The sequence below is a fragment of the Trichosurus vulpecula genome, chromosome 2 (genome assembly GCF_011100635.1).
Source record: "Trichosurus vulpecula isolate mTriVul1 chromosome 2, mTriVul1.pri, whole genome shotgun sequence".
NCBI classification, from domain to species: Eukaryota; Metazoa; Chordata; class Mammalia; order Diprotodontia; family Phalangeridae; genus Trichosurus; species Trichosurus vulpecula.
This window is the reverse complement of record NC_050574.1, coordinates 19,082,287-19,107,712: the sequence shown is the minus strand read 5'-3', so window position 1 is coordinate 19,107,712 and position 25,426 is coordinate 19,082,287. Positions and strand designations below refer to the sequence as shown.

Genomic DNA, 25,426 nt, shown 5'->3' with positions numbered 1-25,426 from the left:
ATTAGAGAACAGGACCACCTCGATTGAAGTAGCTCCGAGGTGAGAAGGTGACTGGTTGGATTTATAAAATTTCTGAGTCAGAAATGGAGCCAGCTGAGAAAGGGGTGGCTGAGCCTGGACACTTCCTCAAATGGAGGTTCTAGGCAGGCACTGGCTAATCAGAAGAGTGGGATACCTGCATAGAGACTTCTCCAGGGTTAGAATGAAACTGAGTCTGCAGTATGAAGTCCAGAGAATAAAGAGTGGGACTGGGAGAGGAATGAGCATTTCCAGCCTGGGCGCCATCTTTACTTTGATAGGATGATTGTGACCCTTGCTCTTTTGCTTTCCCTTGATGGCTAGTAAATTTTGTTCCAGCCTCCCATTTTCTTTTGAATTTTTACCTATTTCTTTTGATGTCTTTACTTTTTACACTTTTTTTAATGTGCAAGAAGTTGTTGGCTTTTTTTTTTTAACCATTCCATCACTCTGTTCTCTTTTATCAGGTTGCTTAGTTCATCCATATTTAAGTTTTTAAACTTCATTTTAATTTTAATTCTGAACATAAACATAAAACAAAAAAATTTCCACCATCACAGTAGAACAGAAATAGAGAACTATACACAAAATATGAATCTATTATGTACAGCTTGTATTTCCTCTTAAATATATGATTAACTCACTGTGTAATTTTTTAAGTTGTCCCTGCCTATTTCTCTGTTTCCTTCCGGCCTTCCCTCTGTTCTCTTCTTTGCATTTAAAAAACTGCTTCAGTGACTCTCTTTTTCATGAGTCCTGTGCATTCATTTCAGAGTTTCTTTTCAGCCCTGGCCTTTTTTCCCCTCTCTTTGCTTTACTATAATTCTTTATTACACTCTTTTTTTTTTTTTTGCACTTAATAGTATTTTCTTGGCCCTAGTCTTTTTGTCAAGAATTTTTCAGAAAATCAAGGGGATGGAGTCAGTATGGTAGAGAAAAGGCAGGGACTCACCTGAGCTCTTCATATTAACTCTGCTCCCTGGAAACCCCTCCAAACAGCTTTAAATAATGCTTCAAAACAAATTCTGGAGCAGCAGGACACACAAAAGGACAAAGTGGAACAATTTTCCATCTCAAGACAACTTAGAAGGTGGATAGGAAAGGTCTGTTGCACCAGGGTTCGAGTAGAGCACAGTACAGAGCAGGCCATGCCCAAGCAAACCAACAGTAGGCCTTGGGGGCACCTGAGTCAGTGGCGGCAGTGACTGTTTCCATACCTCTCAGCCCTCAGATGGCAAGGGGGAGTCAGAAGGAGATTACGGGGTTCCTTTGTTGGCATCAGGGGTAGGACTCTGTTGCTTTGCCCATATTTGGATCTAGGTCTCAGTCTCAGGATGAAGAGGAGCACTAGCATGCCAGGGCTTGTGGTTGCTGGGGAGCTGGGACTCTGGTCACAGTTCCAGGCCAGAAAAGAGTGCTTGTGGTTGCTCACAGACCAGAGCAAGGCCAGGAGAGTAGTTAACACACCTCTCCCAAGATCATACCCCCTTGGAAGAACCAAAAACTTACAGGTCCCCAGAGTTATCTCTGAAAACAGCTGCACAAAAAACCTGAAGCTTGGGATAGTGCTTCCACTCTGGAAGCAAAGCTCCACTTTAGCATAGAGTTAAAAGTCATGAAATAGGCTGGGCAAATGAGCAAACAGCAGAAACAGATCCTGACTATAAAAAGTTACTATGATGACAGAAGCTCAAAACAAACTCAAAAGAAGATAACAGAGTCAAAACTGCTGCATCCAAAGCCTTAAGGAAAAATATGAATTGGGCTAAGGCCATGGAAGAACTCAGAAAGGATTTTAAAAATCAAGTAAGACAAGTAGAGGGAAAATTGGGAAGAGAAATGAGTGATGCTAGAAAATCATTAAAAAAGAGTCAATAGCTTGCTAAAAAATACTGAAAGAAATTACACCTTAAAAAAAGAATAGGCAAGTCTTTGCTATTATTTTGGACTCCTGGCTTCCTTAGAATCACTGGGAACCTAGAGGAGACAGGCCCTCGAGATCGTGACTCAACCAAGATGGGGGTCGCTGTTCCTGGGCCTCTTGGCCATGGCTCATGGACTTCAGAAGGGTGATGATTTGCTCAGTGTCTGCATGGGTGCTAAACCCCACAAGTCAGAGCCTGGTGGACAAGATGACCTTCATCACCAGTGTAGCCCATGGAAGAAAAATGCTTGCTGCACAACAAACACCAGCATTGAAGCCCACAAAGATACCTCCTACCTGTACCACTTCAACTGTGACAACTGTGGAAAGATGACCCCAGCCAACAAATGCCACTTTATTCAGGATACTTGTCTCTACAAATGCTCCCTTAACCTAGGACCCTGGATCCAGCTGGTGTCCTCAAGCTGGAGGAAGGAACGGATCCTGAATGCTCCCCTGTGCAAGGAGGATTGTAACCAGTGGTGGGAGCACTGCCAAACCTCATATACCTGCAAAGAGAACTGGCACAAAGACTGGAATTGGACTTCAGGGATTAACAAGTGCCCAGTTGAGGCTGCCTGCCACCCTTTCACCTTTTACTTCCCAACACCAGCCTCCCTATGTGAGAACATTTGGAGTCACTCCTATAAAGCAAGCTCTTTTGGCCGGGCTAGTGGCAAATTTATCCACATGTGGTTCGACCCAGCCCAGGGAAACCCCAGTGAAGCTGTGGATAAATATTATGCTTTTGCCCTGCCCCAGGCATCTTCATTTGGGGGGCCAGTTTCCCCTTCTTGACTTTGACGCTGCTGTTGCTTTTCTGGGGTTAACCCTCATCAGGCATAAAATCTAACCAATCTATATGTAAAACTGTAATAGCCAAGATTTACTCCCAGTCTGAGACCCTTGGACCCCAGCTTCCTGCCTGACACAGCCTGGCTCTCCTGAAACCCTGATTTCCCAATCTGGATTCTCTCCCCTCAAACCTGAGCTTTCTGTTTGGAAACCTACACCCCCCCACACTTTGGATTTCACACCCCCCACCCCACTACTGAGGGGGCCAGGGAGGTAGTGCCTTCCTTCCTCCCCACTTTTAAGTAGGTAGCTCCAACTCCAGTCTCCTACCTCTTCTTCTGCATAGCAAAGTCCACCCACTGCCCTTTTGTTCTTTCGGGGAAATGAGATATGATTTCTACCCTCTCTAAAGTATCCTCTTTATTCCCTTCAAGTAGGGATCATTTCATCAATTATATTTGTATCCCTAGTAACTGGTCCATATGTAAGTAGGTGCTTAATAAATGTTGATTGATCCAAAAAAAAAATAGGCCAAATGGTGAAAGAGAAAAAGTGTAAAGCAGAATTAACTCCTTAAAAAAGCAGAATTAACAAAATGAAAAAAAAGAGGTGCAAAAATTCACTGAAGAAAACTCCTTAAGATGTAGAATTGGCTACGTGAGAACAGATATACACAAATTTATTGAAGAGAAGAACCTCTAAAAAAAGCAGAATTGGCCAAATGGAAGAAGAGGTATAAAAATTCACTGAAGAAAACAACTCCTTAAAAATAAGAATTGACCAGATGGAAAAGAAGTTATAAAAGCTCACTAAAGAAAACAATTCCTTAAAAATTAGAATGAGCAAATGGAAGCTAATGACTTTATGAGACATCAATAAACAGTAAAACAAAATCGAAAGAATAAAAAAAATAGAAGAAATGTGAAATCTCATTGGAAAAACAAATGACCTGGTAAATAGATCCAGGAGAGATATTTGAGAATTATTATACTGTCTAAAACATATAATTTAAAAAAAAATGCCTAGATACCATCTTTCAAGAAATCATCAAGGGAACCTTCCCTGTAATCCTAAAACCAGAAAGTAAAATAGAAATCGAGAGAATTTACAGATCACCTCCTAAAAGAGATTCCCTCCCCCCCACCCCCATGAAAACTTTAGGATTATTATAGCCAAATTCCAGAGCTCCCAGGTCAAGGAGAAAATATTGCAAGCAGCCAGAAAGAAACAGTTCAAATACCACAGAGCCACAGTCAAGATAACACAAAATTTAGCAGTTTGTATATTAAAGAATCAGAGGCCTTGCAATATATACTCTGGGTCACAAAAGAGCTAGGATTACAACCCAGAATCACCTATCCAGCAAAACTGAGTATAATCCTTTAGGGGAAAAAATAGATATTCAGTGAAATAAAGGACTTTCAAGCATTCCTGATGATAAGACAACTGAAGATAAAATTTGACTTTGAAATACAAGACTCAGGAGATGCACAAAAAGGTAAACAGGAAAGAGAAATCACAAGGGATTCAATAAGGTTAAATTGTTTACATTCCTACATGGGAAAATGATACTTGTAACTTCTAAAACCTTTCTCCTTAATAGGGCAGTTGGGAGTATACATAGACAGAAGGCATAGGTGAATTGAATATGATGGGAGGATTATCTAAAAAAAAAAAACAAGGGAAAGGAAGAGTAGAATAGGGTAAATTATCTGATATTAAAGAGACGTGAAAGAGCTTTTATAGTGGAGGGGAAGATGGAGGAGGTAGGGGGGAACATGCGAACTTCACTCTCATTGTAATTGACCCAAAGAGGGAATAAAAGACACGCTCAATTGGTTTTAGAAATCTATCTTAACCTACAGGGAAGTAGAAGGGGAAATGGGGATTATAGAAAGAAAGGAGAGGGCCGGTGGTAGAAGAGAGGGCAGATTGTGAGAGGTAAAAGTCAGAAGCAAAACACTTTTGAGAACAGGGTGAAAGGAGAGAGAAGGAGAAGAGGAGAGGGGAGAGAGAGAGAGAATAATAAGTATGAAATACAGGATGGAGGGAAATACATAATAATCATAATGGAAAAAAATTTTACAGCAGCTTTCTTTGATAAAGACCTCATTTGTCAAATATATAAAGAATGGAGTAAAATTTTTAGAAATAAGAACCATTCTTCAATTGATAAATAGTGTAAGGTTGTGAACGGGCAGTTTTCAGATGAGATAAAGCTATCTATAGTCATATGAAAAAATGTTCTAAATTACTATTGATTAGAGAAATGCAAATTAAAACAACTCTGAGCTATCACCCCACACCTATCAGCTTATCAGAAAAGGAAAATGACAAATATTGGTGGGAAAATTGAGACACTGTTGCCCTGCTGGTGAAATTGTATACCGATTCAACCATTCTATAGAGCAATTTGGAACTGTGTCCAAAGGGCTATAAAACCATGCATACCCTTTGATCCAGCAATACCACTACCAAGTCTGTATCCCAAAAAGATAAAAAGGAAAAGGACCTATATGTACAAAAAATATTTATAGCAGCTCTTTTAGTGGTGGCAAAGAATTGGAAATGGAAGGGATGTCCATCATTTGGGTAATGAGTCATAACAAGTTGTTGTCTATGATTATGATGGAACACTATTGTGCTATAAGAAATGATGAGCAAGATGCTCTCAGAAAAGCCTGGAAAGACTTACGTGAACTGATACAAAGTGAAATGAACAGAACCAGGAGACCATTGTATACAGTAACAGCAATACTGTATGATGATCAACTATGAATGACTTAGCTATTCACAGCAATACAATGATCCAAGACAGTTCTGAAGAACTTATGAAGAAAAATGCCATTCATCTCTGGAAAAAGAACAGATGGAGTCTAAATGCACATTGAAGCATACTTTTTCTCTACTGTCTTTTTCTTTTTGTTTGTGTTTTGTTTCACAACGTGGCTAACATGGAAATATGTTTTGCAAGACTGTACACCTGTATCAGATTGCTTGCCTTCTCAATGAGGGTGTAGGGGTATGAGGGTTGGAAGGGAGGGAGAGAATTGGGAGTTCAAAGTTTTAGGAAACAAATGTTAAAAAAAAATTCACATGTAATGGTGGGGGGTAAAATAATAAAAAAAGTGTATTTCAAAGTCTTCTATGTTAAAGATCCATTTTCCCTTTGTAGAGGGTAATACTTAAGCATCAGTTTTTCTTGATTGTAAGCCTTTTTATATTTTGCCGTTTGAAATATTTTCCATGGTATCCTTTCTATGATAATGTTAGTTCCAAAGTATTGTTTGATCCTGACTGACCCTTGGTGCTTGAATTCTTGCTTGTTATTCTCCTGTTTTTTCTTATTCTCCTGCTTCTGTTCACTTTACTCTTCATCAGTTCATACAGGTCTTTCCAGGTTTGTCTGAAATCATCCCTTTTGTCATTTCTCACTGTACAATAATATCGTTGCATTTACATACCATAATTTGTTCAGCTATTTCTTAGTTGATACATACTTCCTTAGTTTCTATTCCTTTGCCACTATAAAAAGTGGCTATAAATATTTTTGTACATGGAGATGCTTTTCTTCTTTCTTTAATCTCTCTGGGCTATATAAGCCTACTGGTGATACCACTGGGTCAGAGTAGCAACAGTTTATTAACTTTTGGAACATAGTTCCAAATTGCTTTTTAGAATGACCAGACCACTTCACAGGTCTTAATGATTAACCTATCTGCTCTCCTATCCCCTCTCCAACAATCACTATTTTCCTTTTTTGGGGGGTTATCCTAGCCAGTCTGATGTGTGGGAGGTGGCACCAATGAGGTTGATTTCCCCCCTTTTATATTTGTGAGGAGGATTCTCTGGTGATAATTTGAATGGAAGAATAATTCTTTGAGCTACCCTGTTATCTGACTTCCAGAATATAGTCAGTAAAAGCCTGAGTGGCTTCTTTACCCTCCCTCCTGATTGTCCCCATTCTGGTACATTTTGCATACGTGTCAGTTGAACATAAATGCTTCCCATAACACCACTTCAGTGTTTTCAATCGTTATAACAAATATTTGAGTACCTGTTATAGGCAAGTCAGCTTGAGAATACACATTTACCAGTAGGTAGTCTCTGTGTACAATGTATTTTTATTCTACTAAGAGATATGAGATGTTCGCTAATACCTCTTTCTCCCCTGCCCCTTCCATATTAAATCCTAATTATCCTGCTTGATATATGAGACCCTTGATAATCTGGACCCATTTAACCTAATTTTTCTATGAGCATACACTCTGCTTTTCTCATTTTTTTATTTGATTTCCCCTTTAGTATTTATTCATGTTTTTCTCCTGAACTTTCTTCCCCCACAGCCATCCAAATCCTAACCATCTTTCAATGCCCAGCTTCTGTCGTAGCCCTCCCAGCCTTCCTCTGGTGAAGCAACTCCTGTGAAAAAGGGACCAGCCATGCCCCTAATTTTGATCCAGCTGCCACCCACAGGGTAGCAGTCCAGCCTGGGTGAGGGGGACACAGGAGGCAGCTGTGGACTAGGTATATCAAACATACCACTATCTCCCCTCAGACCCCACGGTGACAGCCCAGGTCCCTAAGCCCAGAGTCTTGGGGAGAGCAATCCTTCCAGCCCTGTGCCCTCAGCCATCATCCTGGGAAGTAAACCCTGTGGAGATGAGCCCACCCACTACTCCTGGCAGCTTTCCTTGCAGGCACTACGCCGGAGCTACTGAGGACCCAGAACAGAGAGCTCGGCCTTGTCAATATCAGAAAATTACGATTTTTATCAGAAATGACATGAAAGAACAGGCATTAACATCTGCTTGGTCACTGCAGCCCAAGGACCATGAGACCTTGCCCCTTGACCTGTAGCTGAAACCTTCTCTAGGTGCTGTCTTCCCCATTTGAGTGGAAGCCCTTTGGGGGCAGAGGCTGTCTTCCTTTTCTGTGTGTATTGCCAGTAATTAGCACCTGGCTTTGCTCACTGCACCTGTTTAATCAGCACTTTGTTCTTCTGAGGCCGAGGAGGGGAGCTAAAGTAGGAAGAATTTGGACTTTTGTTGCTAGTGTGTGAGTCTGTGCATTAGTAGAAAGTAGTTTTTAGCATGAGCAGTACCACACTTTGTTCCCTAGTGAGAGACACTTCTTTTAGGGTCTTGGATGCACACCTGCTCTTGTTTAGGGTCTTCCTATAGAGGCTGGTTGGGCTGTTAGATGGCTGTTATACAGGAAATTCTGCCTTGAGTCATCCCCTTTCCCCTTTATCAACAAGTTATGTATGTCAGCCTGCACTTATTAAGCACCTACTGTATGCCAGGCATTCTGCTTACTCTGTGGATTCAGAGAAAGGCAAAAAACAATCCCTGCTTTCAAAGGAGTTCAGGGGCTCTTGGGGAAGACATGAGAAGAGCTATATATAACAAGCTATAGGCCGGAATAAGGAAGACATCCTGGCCCTAGTGCCTGCTATGTGCCATGACTGTGCTAAGGTCCTTCCAGTTCTTCTCTCCTTTGACTATCACAGTAACCCTGGAAGGGAGGTGCTGTTAATTTGAATTCAGGTCTTCTTGACTCCAGGCCTAATGCTTTATCCACAGTGCCATCTTAGACTCTTAGCAGCTGTGTAACCCTTGGCACATCGCCTAAATCTCCATCTGCCTCAGTTTCCTCACCTTAAAAATGGGGATAATACCAGCACACCCCCTCCCTTGGGTTATTGTGAGGACCAGATGAGAGAAATGGAAAACACTTAGCCCAGTGTCTGGCATGTGGAAAGTGAAGTATAAATGCTTGCTCCATTCCCCTTCCCCTTCCTTTTATTTTTGCTACATGTTAGCTCCTCCCTCTCCTTTTTTACATTTCACTTCAAGGCCTTTCTTAGAGTTTTAACTTGACTAAGTTGAGAGGCATCTGACCTGGTGAATAAAAGGCTGATCTTAAGGGTCAGGCTGACCTGTTTTAGTCCTGATTGTGACACACTCACTGGATTTCTGAATGGCACAGACTGGGCTGGAAGGGCCTTCAGATGCCTACAGCCTCATTTTATAGGCAAGGCAGCAAGCATTTATTAAACACTCACTGTGTACTAGACACTATGCTAAGCTCTGGGGATACAAATACAAGCAAAAATACGGTTTCTGCCTCCAAAGAGCTTACATTCTTCTGGGAGAAAACAACACAAAAACAGAGGCCGAAAAAAGGCGAGTGCACAGTGAAGACACTTCTGTAGCCACGTTATCAAAGCCAGGAACATCAGAAGCAAAGCCAGGAGGGTGATGAAAGTGAGGCCTGGGATGTGAAATGATTTGGCAAAGGTCACGCAGGCTGTAGGTGAGTTTTTAGGACCGCATCAATCAGTAAGCTTTACTGAAGCTTTTACTATGTTCCAGGTAAACAGACATAGTCCCTGCCTTTGTTGAGGTTACATTGTAGTGGGAGAGATGTGTATGAATAGGTAGATACAAGATACGTACAGATTAGATGGAACATACTATAGGAAATCCCAGAGTTGTTAATCAGCATTGGCATAGAAAGATTCTGTTCTTCTGCTCCACACCCTGTCTCAGATGAAGTGGAAAATTTAGAAGTATGGTATGCATAGTGTCATACTGACTTAGGGATAGATTGAAAAACTCAGGTATGACTAAGACTACACTTTAATTTGTGGTAAGAACAGCAAGTCTTTTTCATCCCTGTTTGAATTTGATTAGAATCCTGCAGCCATAGAGTTGGAAGGACCTTAGAGACAATCTTGTTCAACCCCTCATTTAATAGAAGAGGAGGAGACTGAGGTGACACACACATACCTAGTTAGTCACATCCTTGTTTCCTTTTGAATCTAGGTAATTTGATACACTCTCCCTCCCATCTCCTTCCTCTTCCTCATTCCTCCTGTCTCCTCCCTAACCTTCTTCCTCCCCTGCTCCCCATATAAACTTAGAAGAGCACACAGATAAATCAGTTGCTCCTGGCAGTGTGGAGAGATTGATAGACCCATATCTATCTAGATCTATCTATTACAACTGATGGGATCTTAGAGATCATCTGAGTCTGAAGTTGGGGCATCTAGGTGGCACAGTAGATAGAATACCAGGCCTGGAGTCAGGAAGACTCATCTTCCTGAGTTCAAATCCAGCCTCAGACACTTGCTGTGTGACCCTGGACAAGTCACATAACCTTGTTTGCTTCAGTTTCTTCATCGGTCAAATGAGCTGGAAAAGGAAATGGAAAACCACTCCAGTATCTCTGCCAAGAACAACCCAAAAGGAGTCACAAAAGAGTCAGACACTGCTGGAAAATGACTGAGAAACAAAAAGAGTCTGAAATTAGATTCAGAGTTCCTGTGTTTGAATCCTAGCTTTGCCACTTTGCTTCCTATGTATATTTAGGGAAGTCATTTAACAAACATCCTTGGCCTAATGGAGATGTTGGACCAGGTGCTTTCTAAAGTCCTTTCCCATTTTAAATCTATTATCATGTAGTCTAGTACACCTCCTTTATTTTGTAAATAAGGTCCAGAGAGACTTGCCCAAAGGTCATACAGGTGGGAAGAAGGTATGTTTCCTTAGCAATTTTCCAGGATTGAGATTGTTTATAGGTTAGTTCATTTGACTGAGAAAATTTCCAAATAGGCTGGCTTTAAGGAGGGAGCTGGTTTGTCAGGAATTAAAACTGAGGAGAAAATTTGGATTCAGATGGAATAAAATTGATTTTTAAAACCAGTGAATCAAGTTATAATCTGCTCTTTTGACCTGGCAGATGTATGATAAATTGTGTTAATGAACTAGATCAGAGAAAGATTGCAAGTCAGATAAGAAAGGCCAGTTTATCTATTTGAAACATCTGGATTTCCTAAGATCACTTGCATATAATTATTGGCTGGTTGCATATGAATTCATTACTTAGACTATAAGGAGAGGAATTTATATATTTTAATGTATCTTATCAATTGTGTTTTTTCTTATAATGTTTAGGAATCTGCTGTTTCTCTTTTGAGGGAAAAAATCTGGTTATTATAGTTGGAAGGTTAGCTGTTAGCATAATGTACCTGTGTCTGCTAAGGCATAGAGTATATAAATTATAAACAGTTTTGAGGATGGGAGTATGATATGGGCCAAATAAAATACTCTGATATTTGGTGTTTATATAACGTTAGCTCTTTGAGCCTTAACTTTTTAATTCGTTACTATAATCTGTGCAGAAATCTTAGTATTCAGTTTACTAAGTTAATGATGCGCTTGTTTAGGATTTTTTTTTTCCAAAAAGACCACACATCTGATCTGTTTTATTCTAACAAATTTGAAATTAGCTTTGTCCTGCTGTGATAGTTCTTCAGGGCATGAAGCTGCCCATGGCTGCTCAGAGCCTGTGCTTGTAAATGGGAAGGTCTGATCAAGTCCCATTGTGGGCCAGATAATAAATGACATAGCAGTTTCCCAGTTGCCATCTAAGCTAGATTCAGAGAAATTCCCGACCAGGTTCACTGAAGAAAGGGAGATGAATTTTTTACCCGTAGTTTCCTAAATTATCTGCATAGCTAGAGGGATTATCCACACTGATCAGAATTATATAATGAGGTATTAAGTAGGAGCTTTTAAAATTAAGGGGAGAATTTGTAAAACATACAACTTAGATGAAATGTCATAATTACAGAAGTGTTTTGTCAACATGATTATCAATCCAGCGTGCGTGTGTATGTGTGTGTGTGAGAGAGAGAGATAGAGAGACAGTAGGGATTTAAACAGGTCAGCCTGACTCTAAGATCAGCTTTTTATCCACCAGGTCAGATGCCTCTCAACTTTTGTCAAGTTAAAACTGCTAGGAAGGCCTTGAAGTGAAATGTAAAAAGGAGAGCGAAGAGTTATCATACGTCAAAGAGCCATCCCTTATATCAAAGCACAAAAATGAAGGAAGGAAAAAGTACAGAGGTGGAGGGTTACAATTGGGGAACTCTGGATATAATGTCGGGTTTGTTTAATGGGTTGGTTAGTTTGTTGAACTGAAAATAATGTGATTTTGTCATAAGCGTAAAACAAGGCTGATTATCATTAAAACTTAAAAATAGGTTTTTGGTCTGATTTTCTTGTTTTCACTTAACACCCAGGCTTATTTAGGAAATACTGAAATATCAGGAGCAAAACTTGGCAGGAATGAAATTTATCACACTGTTTCTTTTAAAGTGGCATATCTCCCATCTAGAATGTATGGGGTTGTTTTTTTATGGTGCCAATTTTAAATAGATTTTATTCTCCAGGACAAGAATTGCATTTCCACTTGTTTACAGTACTGATAAAGTGCAATGTTGTTTAGAATGCCCGGAATTACACAGTAGCTTACTTAAATGTTGCTTTTAAACCGCTGCTGCCTTGGCTACAAATTTGAGTCCTTCACTTTTTGGAAAGCTGTGTGGAATGCTCTTTCTCCTGGTGTGTTGACCTCTTCAATGGTGGGTCCAGAAGAAGCACTGTATAGTTTTTATTTAATGAAGTTACTCAGTTTAAGAAGTTTGATTATACTACACTGCTATTCTGACACTTTGTAATTTGCATTTTATTGAGCACACATAGTTAAAGTTAACACTGTTCATCAAATGAGCCTCAGTATGTCCCTTTGAAACAATTTTTAATTCAGATCTTTATCTTTCATTTTTACATTATCTTCATTTCCTAATATATATACCTCTTACTTCCCCTTCCAAAGAGCCATCCTTTACATCAAAGAACAAAAATGAAAGAAGGAAAAAGTACAGTTTAACAGAACTAACCAACCCACCAACCAAATGTGGCATTGCATGCAGAGCTTATAATCCCCCACCTGTGTGCAGGGTTAACCAATAGGCATCGGGTAAGCTCCGCTAATATCCTTGTGATGTTAAGGTAAAACAAAGAAGGCTCCAGTACAGCGGGTGGATTCCCTGTGCTAAACGAATGGGAGGACGTGCACAACAACTAGTCAGTCATTTAACAAGCTTTTAAATGTATGTACCAAGGTTTGTACAAACTATTAGGGATAGAAAGAAAGGCAAAAAAACAGCCTACTCTCAAGGAGCATATATTCTACCTAGAGAAACTATATGTAAATGATCAGATATATAGATAGATATAGATATCTAAGTGTGTGTGTGTGTGTGTGTGTGTGTATGCATGCATAAGTGTACAGAGTAGATGAAAGTAATATAAAAGAGAAGTCTTATTAGCTGGGGGTGGCGAGGCAAGGGAGGGACCGGGAAATGCCTTTTTGGAAGGAAACCTTTGAGCTGAGATTTGATAGAGGCCAGGGAAGCTAAGAGGCAGAGGTGAGGGAATTCAGGAATGGAGATGGGAGAGTGAGTCTTACGTTCAAGGGACTATGAGTAGGCCTTGTGGCTACCTTGCTGAGTACAATGAAAGGAAGTAAATCCCAGACTGAGGACTTTTGATTGGTCCTGGAGGTATTAGGGAGCCTCTGGAGCTCATTGTTGAGAAGTGTGGCTGCCAGGACCGCATGGATGGACTATGGTCTTCATTTTTGTACCTTGTCAGCAGAGGGCAGAAATCCAGAAATATGAAAAAATGACAAATAGGGAAAATCCCGAGGAATGTGATGCAGAGGGAAGTAGGAAGAACCATGGCCATTATGGACAATAGTAACTTCAACATGGAAGATGAAAGAACCCCGAAAGGAAGTAATTGTCTTGGCAGTAGATAACAAAGCACGCCTTTGTCTGGAGAGAGGCAGGGCACTACAGAGCAGACGCTATATTTACCAGTTCATTCAACAAGTACATATGAAGTGCCTACTATGTGCCAGGCACTATGCTTGGTACAGAGAATACAAGTATTAAGAATAAAACAATCCCTGCTTACAGGGGGCTAATGGAGGAGAAAATAAAAGATATATGAACATAATGCAGTATAGTTATAAAGTTCCTAAATACATAATGTTTACAGAGTAGTTTAATGCAAAGTAGTTTGGGAGGAGAAACACCAGCAGTTGTGAAGATCAGGAATGGCTTCATGCAAGAGATGGTGCTTGAGAAGGAATCTGTGAGGCAGAGATAAGGAGGGAGGGCACTCCAGGGAGGAGGTATGGCCAGTGCAAAGACAAGGAGATGGGAGATGAGAGATGGAGTATTGTGTGAAGAACAGAGAGAAGGCCAAATCATTCAGTAAACATTTATTAAGCCCTACTATGTGCTAGACACTCTGCTAAGCACTAGGAATACAAAAAGAGGCAAAAGACAGTCCCTCCCTTCAAGGAGCAGGAGAGACAACATGCAAGCAAGTATCTACAAAGAGAGCTATCTGCAAAATAAATAGAAAATAATTAGCAGAGGAAAGGCAGTAGAATTAAGAAGGGTTAAGGAAGACTTCCTGTGGAAGTTTTAGTTGGGACGTCTAGGGTGCCAGAGAGGTCAGCAGTTAGAGTAGAGGAGGGAGTGCATTCTGGGCATTGAGGAGAACAGAGATGGAGTGTCTCATTCTTGGAACAGACATGGGGCCAGTGTCACTGGATTGCAGAATACATGTAGGGGAGTAAGGCATAAGAAGATGAGAAAGGTAGGAGGGGACTTTGAAGGGACGGGAATGCCAATGAGAGGATTTTGTATTTGATCCTGGAGACCATAGGCAGCCACTGGCGTTTTTTGAGTGGGGCAGGGGTGACATGATAAGACCTGCCCTTTAGGACAATCACTTTGGCAGCTGAATGGCGGATGGAGTAGAGTAGGGCTTCTTAAACTTTTTCTGCTTGCAACCCCTTGTCGCTAGAGAAATTTTTATGTGACCGCAGGTATATAGGTATATAAAATAGGTATATAAATCATTTATTGAAAATAAATCATAAAGAAATTTATTTTAAAACAATTCTTTGTTATACATATTTTACCATTTATTAAAGACAAGCAAATTTGCATCCTAATGAGATGGATGTGCTTGTTTATTTTTACCTTTTTCTTTTTACAAGAATTAAATCTTGGCAGAATATTGGATACTGTAGGACATGGAGCATCTTCAGTATTTTTCAGAGTTGATCAGTATTTTGATTTTATCATCATCAATACTGAGAACGTCCTTTCTCATAAGCATATATGTAATACAAAATAGCAGGAGTATGTTTAGGGCCATTTCAGAAATTGTTGGAAATTCTGTCTTAATCCCAAGCCAAAATTCATTTAATGAATTTTTAGATAACTCAAGTTTTAAACTTGTGTTGCTTGATAACTCAGTAAATTCTTCTTGAATAAAATTTTAATGGCAGATGACTAATGTTTTTGATTTTAGTTGAGTATGGTTTATGAACCCAACTTAGTTTTTTAGAATCAAAATTTGAAGGGAATTATTTCTGAAACTGTTTCCAGGCACTTCAGATGATCAATTATAACTCTTACAATTAAATCTTTGGGAAGGTTATTTTCAGTTCCAAAATCATCTATAGCTGTAAACATTTCTAAAGAAACATTTTCTACCCTATTCTTCCATATGTTAATTTTTTTAGCAAAAATTTCCATTTTTATGTTTTAACATAAATGTTACAATTTTTCCTTGAAGTGACATATTTAAATCATTCAGTTTTTCAAAAATGTACAGCAAATAACAGTTTTGAAAGCCATAAGTTATTAAAAATATGAACAAATTCGAGTTTTTGCTCAGTCAAAAATATAACAACTTCATCTTTCAATTTCAGTAATCTGTTTAAACTTTGCCCTCTTGAGAGCCACTTTACCTTTACATGTAGTAATAAGCTTTTGTAATCAGAGTCCGTGTCTTTCCAAAGGTTTGAAAACAAACAGCTATTAAGGGCATGTCTTTTAATGAAGTTAATGATTTTGTTAGTATCACGAAACACAACATCTAACTCTGGTGATTTTTTTTGGCTGTTTGAGTGGCTCTGATGGATCCTGCAAGTGAGTAAAAGTGATATGTTCATTGCCACCAACTTTAACTTTTGCTACAAATCCAACATTCTCGCCCATCATTGCTCTAGCACCGACTGTACGGACTCCAAAGCAATTTTTCCACCATAAACCTTCATTTGTGAAAAATTCATCAACTTTAAGATATGTATCTTCCCCTCTTGTGTGCCTTCCCAAAGGGTGATAAACCCATTCCTCATGTTATGCTTCCTTCATAAACATATTTTACATAAAACAATAATTCCTCATGTATGCTTCCTTCATAAACATATCTTACATAAAGTAACAATTGCGCCATGTTCAAAATATCAGTTGTTTCATCTAACCGAATTGCAAACTTTGGGCTGCCCTTGAGCTTGGTAATAAGCTGCTGGAATTGGTCATTACTAATTTCAGAAATTCTTTTGGAAACTATCATTCATAAAAGAATTTTATGAATTTCATCTCCATACATTTTCCCATGAACTTTCTGACATTTTAATAGCAGCAGTAAACACAAGATCTTCTCCTATCATGCAAGGCTTTTTAGTTTTTGCAATCAAAAAAGTTTTGTAAGATTCAAGTAAATACTTTTTGTTGACAGTAACAAACTTCTCAAAACATTATTTTTCTTTATTTGGAGATTTTAAGAGTTGTTCAAAATATTCCTTTGGTTTATTGCAGTTCACTGCATGCTTGGTTTTAGTTTGGCTGGTTTCATGATCTCTGCAGCCAAAACTTCATTACAAATTAAGCAAAGAGGTTTTTCCACACCATCATCATTATTAAAAGTAAATCCATATTGCAAAAATGATACAACATATTTTTCTAGTCAATTTAGATGTAGTACAACCTGGTAGCAGAGATTATGCCACATTGTCATCAGTATTTTTACCTCTTCTATCTAAATTTAGACACTTAAATTTTTGTCCTAAAATATAAATAAATATTGCTAATAGTTTCTCAAATAAATGCTAGCTTTAGTGTATGAAATTACATTTGTGCTTAATTTTAAAAATTGGTGTTCATACTTACACGTACAGCAGTGATGGTGGAGAAATATTATTAAAGGGCTTTTGTCTTGCAGCAATTAAGTGCTTATGTTTCTGTAAAAGAAGATCACAGCAATTTTAAAAATCCAACATTCTAACACAATCCAATCCAAAGATATACTAATTTTATACTTACATGCTAAGGAATGATGGTAGGAAAATATTAAAAGTTTTTATTTTCTGTAATTAAATTTTTTTATTATGTTTCTATAAGGGCAGAAAAGTCTGTATGTACGGTAAAAATACTGCAGTTCATAACATCCAGTGGTTTTGAATCTCGCAGCGTTTGTTGGTGTTGCATGGCATGACAGCATGCCTAGTGCAAAGTGCAAATGTTGTGTGTTCAGAACCAAGGCTGCAGTGAAGTTGTTTGATGCAACATGGAGAAGCGCTGCCATGGATACCTCAGATTCCTTATGTGTCTCATTTTGAATTAATTTTTGGTTGTGTGTTCAAAAACCTTTTAGTTTTGCCAGATTTTTCTTGACCCCCGCCATCAGTTACGTAACCCCACGTGGGGCAAGACCCACAGTTTAAGAAGCTTGGGATTAGAGTGGGGAGAGATTTGAGGCAGGCAGACCCACCAGCAGATTATTGCAATGGTCCAGGTGTGAGGTGATGAGGTCCCGTACCAGAGTCGGGGCAGTGTCGCAAGAGAGAATGGGAAATATTTGAGAGAGGTTGCAAAGAAAAAAAAAAAAACAGGCCCTGCTAACAGCTTGGATATGGAGGTGAGAGTTGGTGAGGACTCTAAGATGACACCTAGGTTTCAAGCCTGAGCCTGGGAGGATGGTGGTGCCCTCTACAGTAACAGGGAAGGTAGTGGGGGTGGGGGTGGGGGTGGGGAATAAAAGGAAAGAAAATGTTTTGGACATTTTGAGTATAAGATTTCTCCTGCACATCCAGTTTGAGATGTTTGAAAGGCAATTGGAGATGTCATGTTGGAGCTCAGCAGAGAGATAGAGACAGGAAAGGTAGATTTGAGAATCATCAGCGTTGAGGTAGTAATTAAATCTGTCACCAAGTGAAATAGTATAAACTGAGCAAAGGGCCCAGGACAGAGCCCTGGGGGAAGTGATGGCTAGAGGACATGATCCGGATGAGGATACACAACAAAGGAGACTCAGAAATATTGGTTTGATAGGTAGGAGGAGAATCAGGGGGGAGAGAGAGATCAACAGTGTCTGAGGCTGTAGAGAGGTCAAGGAGGATAAGGTTTGAGAAAGAACCGTTGGATTCAGCAGCTAAGCTTTGGAGAGAGCAGAGAATGTGGGTGACGTCTAGTGAGGCCTGGAAGATAGGTTGGGGCCGGGTGGTGAATGGTTTTAAAACATCTTTGATCCCAGATGTAGTAGGAAAGCAGCGGAGTCAGTTGAGTAGCGGTGTCTAGAATGACCCGGCCTAGTAAGAGATTTGAGGCAGGGAGACGAGTCAGAAGGCTCTTGTGATAATCCAAATGAGAGATATTGAGGACCAGAACTAACATGTTAGCAGAGTGAGGGCAGAAAAGGGTCCCATCAGAGAGGTATCCTCGCTATTTGTCCACCTCCGTTTTCTTATCTCTAAAATGCTTCCCTTTTTTGGAGAAGGTATTGGGAAAATAAGTGATGTGCTGATGTGACTGAATTCCCATGATTTGGGGCAGTAAATAAACTTAAGGGTGATGTTGTTATGCCACTATTATTTTCTTAGGTGATTTCAATAACTGTCACCTCAGGTGACAGAATAACAATTCTTTTTTTAGATAATAAGTTTTTAATTAATGCATTTTGTTTTTACATTACTTAAAATTTCTCCTATATCCTTCTCCCTTCTGAAGAGCCATTCCATATTATAAAGAATTTATTTTAAAAAGAAAAAGATGATAAAGAGTAAAAAAAAATCAAAACTGATCACAATACACTCAAAAAATCTGACAAGGGTCCCAACACCAGTGGCCCCTCCCCCCTGCAAAGAACAGGGGGCAGGGGCTTCTCATCTTTCTTCTTTGTAATTTTTCGACATTAACTTTCTTTGTGTTTACCTTGTTGTGGTCAATGTGTGTGCGTATGTGTGTATGTGTGTGTATTTTACTCCTCTTCACCCCGCATCAGTTCATGTCGATCTTCCCAGGCTTCTCTATATTTGTCCTATTCATTGTTTCTTGCAGCATAGTCTTTTATCATGACGCTCGTTTGTTTCCCACCCCCAGCCAGTGAGCATCTTTAGTTTTAGTTCTTTGCTCCTACAAAAAATGGCAGCAGAAAATTCTTGATGGAAATTTATTCATTGTTGAATTTGGCAATACTCTGAATCCAACTGGTGAAGCTCTCCTGTTTTAACATTGCCTTCTCGGTGTTGTCCTCTCTGTCCTGTTCAGGAGTCACGCATCGAAGCCAGAGCAGTGAAGGAGTCAGTTCGCTCAGCAGCTCACCGTCTAATAGCCTTGAAACGCAGTCACAGTCTCTCTCACGGTCCCAGAGCATGGATATCGACAGTGTCTCCTGTGAGAAAAGGTAAGAGGAGGCAGATTTTCCATAAAGCTATTGGGTTGTGGGAAATACCAAGTCCTTGCTGTCCTTGGAAGGAAGTCTCCCTCAAACTCCTTGCCTTGTTTCCTCACAGTGCTCTCAGATACACATGCATGCAGTAAATAGTACTGCTGGTAAATGTTTAAAGGATGGAGAAAGATCCTAGTTATTGTGAGAAAATGTTAATGGATGACTGTTGAACAAGATCTTTTATCTTAACCATTACAGCAAACCCCAAGCTTTATAACAAGTGGTTTTTTAAAATTATGCATGTTGGAATTATTTTTGTGTAATGGAAGTGATGCTTGCGATGTTGGTAATCATTCTATCAGACTGACTTTTTATGTAGTCTGTCTTTGTCTTATCCATGGAACTGGCATATCCAGGTAAGCACTTTTATAGGTCGACATAGAAGATTCTAACTTATCAGAGTGAAGCTAATATTGAATATAGGGGAATTGTACAATATTGAAGTCATTCATATATTTGATGGGATTTGGGACTACAGGATTTCAACATCTGTGGAGTGTTTCATGTTTGAGGGCTTCATGCAGACCCTTATTGCTTATTGGCGATATGGTACCTGGTTAGATTAACCAGAGTTGGTTATTTTGAGGTTAAGAGAGTTGCTCAGAGTCTCATTGGAGCAGATAGGTGGATAGCGCTCCAGGCCTGAAATCAGGAAGACTCATTTTCCTTAGTTCAAATCCAGCCTCAGACACTTACTAGCTGCGTGACCCTGGGCAAGTCACTTCACCCTGTTTGCCTCAGTTCCTTATCTGTAAAATGATCTTGAGAAGGAAATGGCAAACCACTCCAGTATCTCTGCCAGTAAAACCACAAATGGGCTCACAAAGAATTGGACACAGCTGAAAAACAGCTTAACGACTGAAAAACAGCTTAACAGCAGCAACGACAGAGTTACCCAGCTAGTTAGGTATAAGAGGCAAGATTTAAACTCCAGTCCTTTTGATTCCAAGTCTGGTGCTCTATCCATTATGCCCCCAGCTGTCTCCATTATCACTAACTTGTTATGCATCACACACACATGTATCCTTTACTGGTTTGTAATCATTTTAGTGTTTTATAAACTTACTTAGGAATGTAAGTGGACAGTTTGTGTAACTGGCTGAAGCAGAACTGGAAACATCAATCAGCATGCATTTATTGTATGCCTCATATGTGCTAAGTACTGGAAGACACAAATAGAAAAGTAAGATATAGTCCCTGTCCTTCGGGAGCTTACGTTTTGTTGGTAAATTAAATTCCAACTTAGAGAGTCCAAACCTAGAAAGTCCAAATTTTCAGTCATTTTCCTCAGTTAAAATGAAAAGATCAGTGTTAGCCGTTTTAATGGGATGTTGAGAACAAGAAATGAAATAAAAATGCTTACTGGCCAGGATTGTTAATGGCCACATGTCCTTCTAAATCTTCCTGTTCCCTTTAGGTCTTTTCTGTAAGTAATTTTCTCTGATTTTGAACATTCTCCTACTTAAGGGTGATATTAAAAATTATCTGGATCTCCTAAGGTTAATTGTTTTTCTTTCTACTTAAAGCATGTCCCAGGTGGATGTAGATTCAGGAATTGAAAATATGGAGGTTGATGAAAATGATCGCAGAGAAAAAAGGACCCTCTCTGATAAGGTTGGTGAGAAACCCGATGCCTCCTTCAGCTTTTCTATACAATGCGCCATCTTTTTTATGTTGAGTTGGAAAAACACACAACCACAGCTCCTCTAAGCCAATCACTTTTGTGAAAAAAGGTTGTAATAGCTTAATATGCCCTGTTAGAAGGGATTTAATACATTTCCTTTCCTACAACTGGCTGTTTTTAAAAACTGGTGTGCTCTCTATCCCTGGAGATCTAAGGACAGCAGGTGAATGTTGTGGAAGGCATTCATGTTTGGGTTGAACTTTCTGATGTCGAAGTCCCTCCAGGTCAAGGATTCTGTGCTTCTAGACTTCAGGCTTCTGTTTGATTAATATAAGCTCTTGGATGAGTAAATAAACTCTCTTTTGCAGGCTGACTTTTCTTGGAGCTAAGTAGGGACATCCTTGCTCAGGTGAACAAACTGATAGATAATTCCCATTATTATACTATGAAAAAGCAGATTGAGAATGGATCTTGGGCAAACTTGGTGGGATGTGATAGCAAAGTAGGAGAAATGTTGGAGTCATGATTCTTCACTTTACTGAAGAATCTGAGAAAGGTGTGGGACATAGGAGAGAAACTGATGATGGCCCTTCTATTAGTAGAAGATTTCCCTTTTTGGGAACCCTCTTTGAAAATATTTGTGCTTCATGTTTTGATAACTTAACTAATACCCTTTTGTTTGTGAGAAAGAAAATTTCTTCCAGTGTTCGTTTATACCTGGTAATTATATTCATATTATCCACCAAATTAAATTATTGTGGTATTATTCGATGAAGAACTGTGAATGTGACGTAGCTGTTCTCAGTAATGCAGTGATCCAAGACAATCTCGAAGGACTAATGATGAAGCATCCTATGCACCTCCAGAGAAAGAACAGATATTGATTGAATACGGACTGAAGCTTGCCATTTTTCACTTTCTTTTTTTTTCTTTTATTCGAGTCTTCTAGTAGAAAATGACTAATATAGAAATGTCTTACATAATTGCACATGTATAACCTATATCTGATTGCTTTCTATATCAGGGAAGGGGGAGGGATAGAGGGATATAATTTGGTATGCAAAACTTTAAATAAAAATGTTTAAATAATGTGCCCCCCAAAATTATTATGGATAATTTCTTCTATCTTCCCTTCAGTAACTGTACCAACAGGTATGGAGAGTTTCAATGCAGGCACACACATTTGAAAAGTCATCTAGTCCAGCTTTTCTCTGAACAGTCAGTCATCCCTCTGCACTGTCCCTGACTAGGGGCACCCACCCCACTTTGGGGCAGCTCTAATTGTTAGGCTTGACTTGCCCTCTGCCAGTTTGGCCCCATGTTACTCATTCTCCCCACTGGGGCCAAGGAGAACCAGTGCAATCCTTAGTTGTTAGACTGCCCATTACTTACTATGTGTCATGGCCCCCTCGGTGTTCTCTCCCAAGGTCACTTCCTGTCTTTGTGACTGTTCAGCTCATGAGAACTGAACACAGTCCTTCCCCAGAGAGGACCTCATCTAAGCAAAGGACATCAAGAGGATGAGCATCTCTATTCTAGGCACAATTCATCTCTTATTGCATCCTGAAATTGCTTTAGCTTATTGAGCTGCCATATCACAATGCTACTTTACGTTGAGTTGTAGTCCACTAAAATGCTCTGGAGTTTAAAAAGACAAGACTATTGCCTAGCACTGCCTACTCTGTTTTTAGCTTTTGGAGGTTTTTCCCTTTCTTCCTTACTTCCTTACTTACTTCCTTCCTTCCTTCCTTCCTTCCTTCCTTCCTTCCTTCCTTCCTTCCTTCCTTCCTTCCTTCCTTCCTCTCTTCCTCCCTTCTTCACTTCCTTCCTTCCTCTCTTCCTCCCTTCCTCCCTCCCTCCCTCCCTCTCTCCCTTCCCTCCTTCCTTCCTATACTAATATAGACTTTACATTTTTTCATATTACATTTTGTTTTAATAGATTTGACCGTATATTCTAACCTGTAAGTATCTTTTTTGATCTTTTCCTCTTTCATGTAGTCTCTCAGCATTATGTCACCTGAAAATTGGATAAGCATGCTGCTTATGTCTTTAGATCCTTGAGAAAAATGTTAATAAGCACAGATTTAGGCACTCTAAAGACCCACTCATCCATTAACGTCAAGCCATTAATGATGACTCCTGGGCCCCCAGCTAGACATCCCAATCTTACGATCATCCACCCTGTCTATCTCCTCATAAAAACAGCACTAAGTATTTTTAAAAATGCTTTGTAAAGACCAGACAAATTTCGTCTATCCTTGTCCTAACCTACCCATGTAGGAAGCCTGTCAGAAAAGGCTAGGCTAGGAGGACCTGTTCTTCATGAAGCCCTGCTGGCCCTTTGTGTGATCATGGCATTCACTAAGGATCACTCATATAACACATTTTCCAGTTTTGCCAAGAATCCCAGTCATACACAGCAGTTTGTGGTTTGCAAATCCTTCTCTCCATTTTCTGAAAATGAGGGCAGTGTTTGTCCTTCCCCCATGCTGCTGTGCCCCACCCCGCTTTCTCTTCCTCTTTGAGAAACAGTGGCAGTAGCTCATCTGTTGTGCCGGCCAATTCTTGGCATCTCAGGCACGCATTTCACCTGCGCCCAGGGTCTTAAACTCTTCAACAGCAGTTAGGTGTTTCTTCTTACTGCTGCCCTGCTTAGCTTGGGTGTCTCGTTCCATATTGCCCATTTTTATTCTCTTCTTTTTTAATCCAGAGTTCTTTGTCTTTTTTTTTTTCCAAAAACAGAATCAAAACAAAAATTGCCCATCTCTGATTTCTTTTCGCCATCCATTAGCATTATACTATTCATTTTGAATAGGAGCCCCACATTTTCTTGAATACATTTCTTTCTTGTTGTCCTTTACTTGGCCCTTCAGTCTCAAGTCATTTTGAGTTTTAGTGCTCCTGGCCCTATTATTACAGGCCCATTCTATGTCTTTGTTAATTGTATGTACGTTGTCCATGTATGATGAAGAGAGAAGTAGACATGGAGTTGAGAAGACTTGGGTTTGGATAATGTCCCAGATACTTGCTACCTGTTTGACACTGAGAACCTCACTTAATCTTTGTGAACCTTAACTTCTCCATCTGTAAAATGGGGATGATGATAATAGCATATTATTGTAGTCAAACAAGATGATCTAGGTTTCACTTTGTAAAACAGACAGTATTTTTTAAGCATGAGGTTTGATCCTCCATTATCTGCCCTTGATTCCATATTTTATGTGTTTTCAAAGTTTTTAATTATTCCATTAGTTTCTAGTACATCCATGTTTCGTGTACATCTTTGTCTTTTCTCTTCATAGGAATTTTTTCTTTGTATCTTCAGGATTTCATTCTTGGGAATCTTCTCATCCCTCTTACTAACTCTAGAATGAGAATTTAGTTTGTGGCCCCTAACCAGCCTTTCTGGCTACATTTGAAATCAGCTTTCTAAAATTCTAGGGTCTGGATTGGACAACTTTTTGCTTTCCTCCCTTCTAAAAAACCAAACCCAAACCCCCCAATGAGATAATTCTGGGTTATGCACTAACATCTACTGAAGAGAGTGGAGAGATGAGAGACATTTATAAAAGACTTCAAGCAGCGCCTCAAATCAGATGAACGTATTTTATAATACTTGGTGACAAAAGTGAGAATAAATATATTTCCTGTGTGAAGAATCAGAGAGGCCGAAGATGTGCTTACCACCTAGAACCTCACGCCTCTACCTCTAGCATATCTAGTTCAAGGGAATAATTTAAAAGTACTGAGCGTGGAGAATCCCAAATGTACCTTTTAAGAATGAAATTGAATATAGTTTATGGCAGTGAGTCAGTCTGTTAGCATTTAATAAGATCTTACTACGTGCCATTCACTGCGCTAAGTGTTGAGGATTCAAAGGAAGGCAAAAACCAGTCCCTGCTCTCATGGAGCGTACAACATCGAAGTAACCGTCAACTACAGTACAGGATAAATTGAAGATAATCTCAGAGAAAAGACGCTGAGGTTAAAGCCTCTTGGAAAGAGTTTCTTGTAGAATGTAGGGGCTGGAAATGACTAATTAATGATGTGTGAGTCATTTCTGAATCAGTAGTTTTTGAGAAGTCAGACCACTTGAAGCAAAGATCAAAGTTAATGCAAAACTGGGAGAAAAAATAAAAATGGAAAATACACAACATGCTTTTAAAACAACTAGAACCCAACCTATTTTTAAGGAATTATTGGTGATGAAAAATGGGATAGGGATAGAAGACGGGACAGATGGACTATATTATTTTAATAAGAAGAAGTTCAACTAACGACAAGATTAGAGGAACCCAAAAAGTGCCGTAGATGGCAAACACCTGACTACCTTGCTACAAAGAGACCCGACCAAGGGTAACTGTGAGTGTGTGTGTGCGCAGGTGTGTGTGATGAGCGCTGTTGTCTCATAAAATAGAAATAATGGAACGTAAAACCATTTGGAAGCAAGAGCTCCAACTAAGCAAAATCATTGCAATAGCATTTAGGGATGAAGCTGGAAGGAACATAACAGATGAAAGACGTAAAAGATTCGCAGACATTTTTATAGCCAGCTCTTTCACCCTAAAGTGACGTTGAACCGCCACACTCTGATGCCTGGGATGGGCAGAGCAT

General features: G+C 39.6%; 2 protein-coding genes across 4 annotated transcripts in view; both read left to right on the top strand.

Moving 5' to 3' along the window:
- The window catches only part of UBE4B (ubiquitination factor E4B), a 148,327-nt gene that overhangs the window by 47,309 nt on the left and 75,592 nt on the right, over positions 1-25,426 (top strand). For all 3 annotated transcript variants that reach the window (XM_036744287.1, XM_036744286.1, XM_036744285.1), the window contains exons 3-4: positions 19,008-19,143; positions 20,715-20,802. In XM_036744287.1, the coding sequence (XP_036600182.1) occupies positions 19,008-19,143; positions 20,715-20,802 (224 nt within the window). The remainder of the gene's footprint in view (positions 1-19,007; positions 19,144-20,714; positions 20,803-25,426) is intronic.
- Positions 2,066-2,740, top strand: LOC118837421 (folate receptor alpha-like). Its single transcript, XM_036744288.1, has one exon. It carries the CDS (start codon positions 2,066-2,068, stop codon positions 2,738-2,740), a length of 675 nt encoding a protein of 224 aa, XP_036600183.1.

Excerpts from the sequence above, each read along its gene's own strand:
- LOC118837421 (XM_036744288.1), top strand. The coding sequence starts at position 2,066 with ATGGCTCATGGACTTCAGAAGGGTGATGATTTGCTCAGTGTCTGCATG.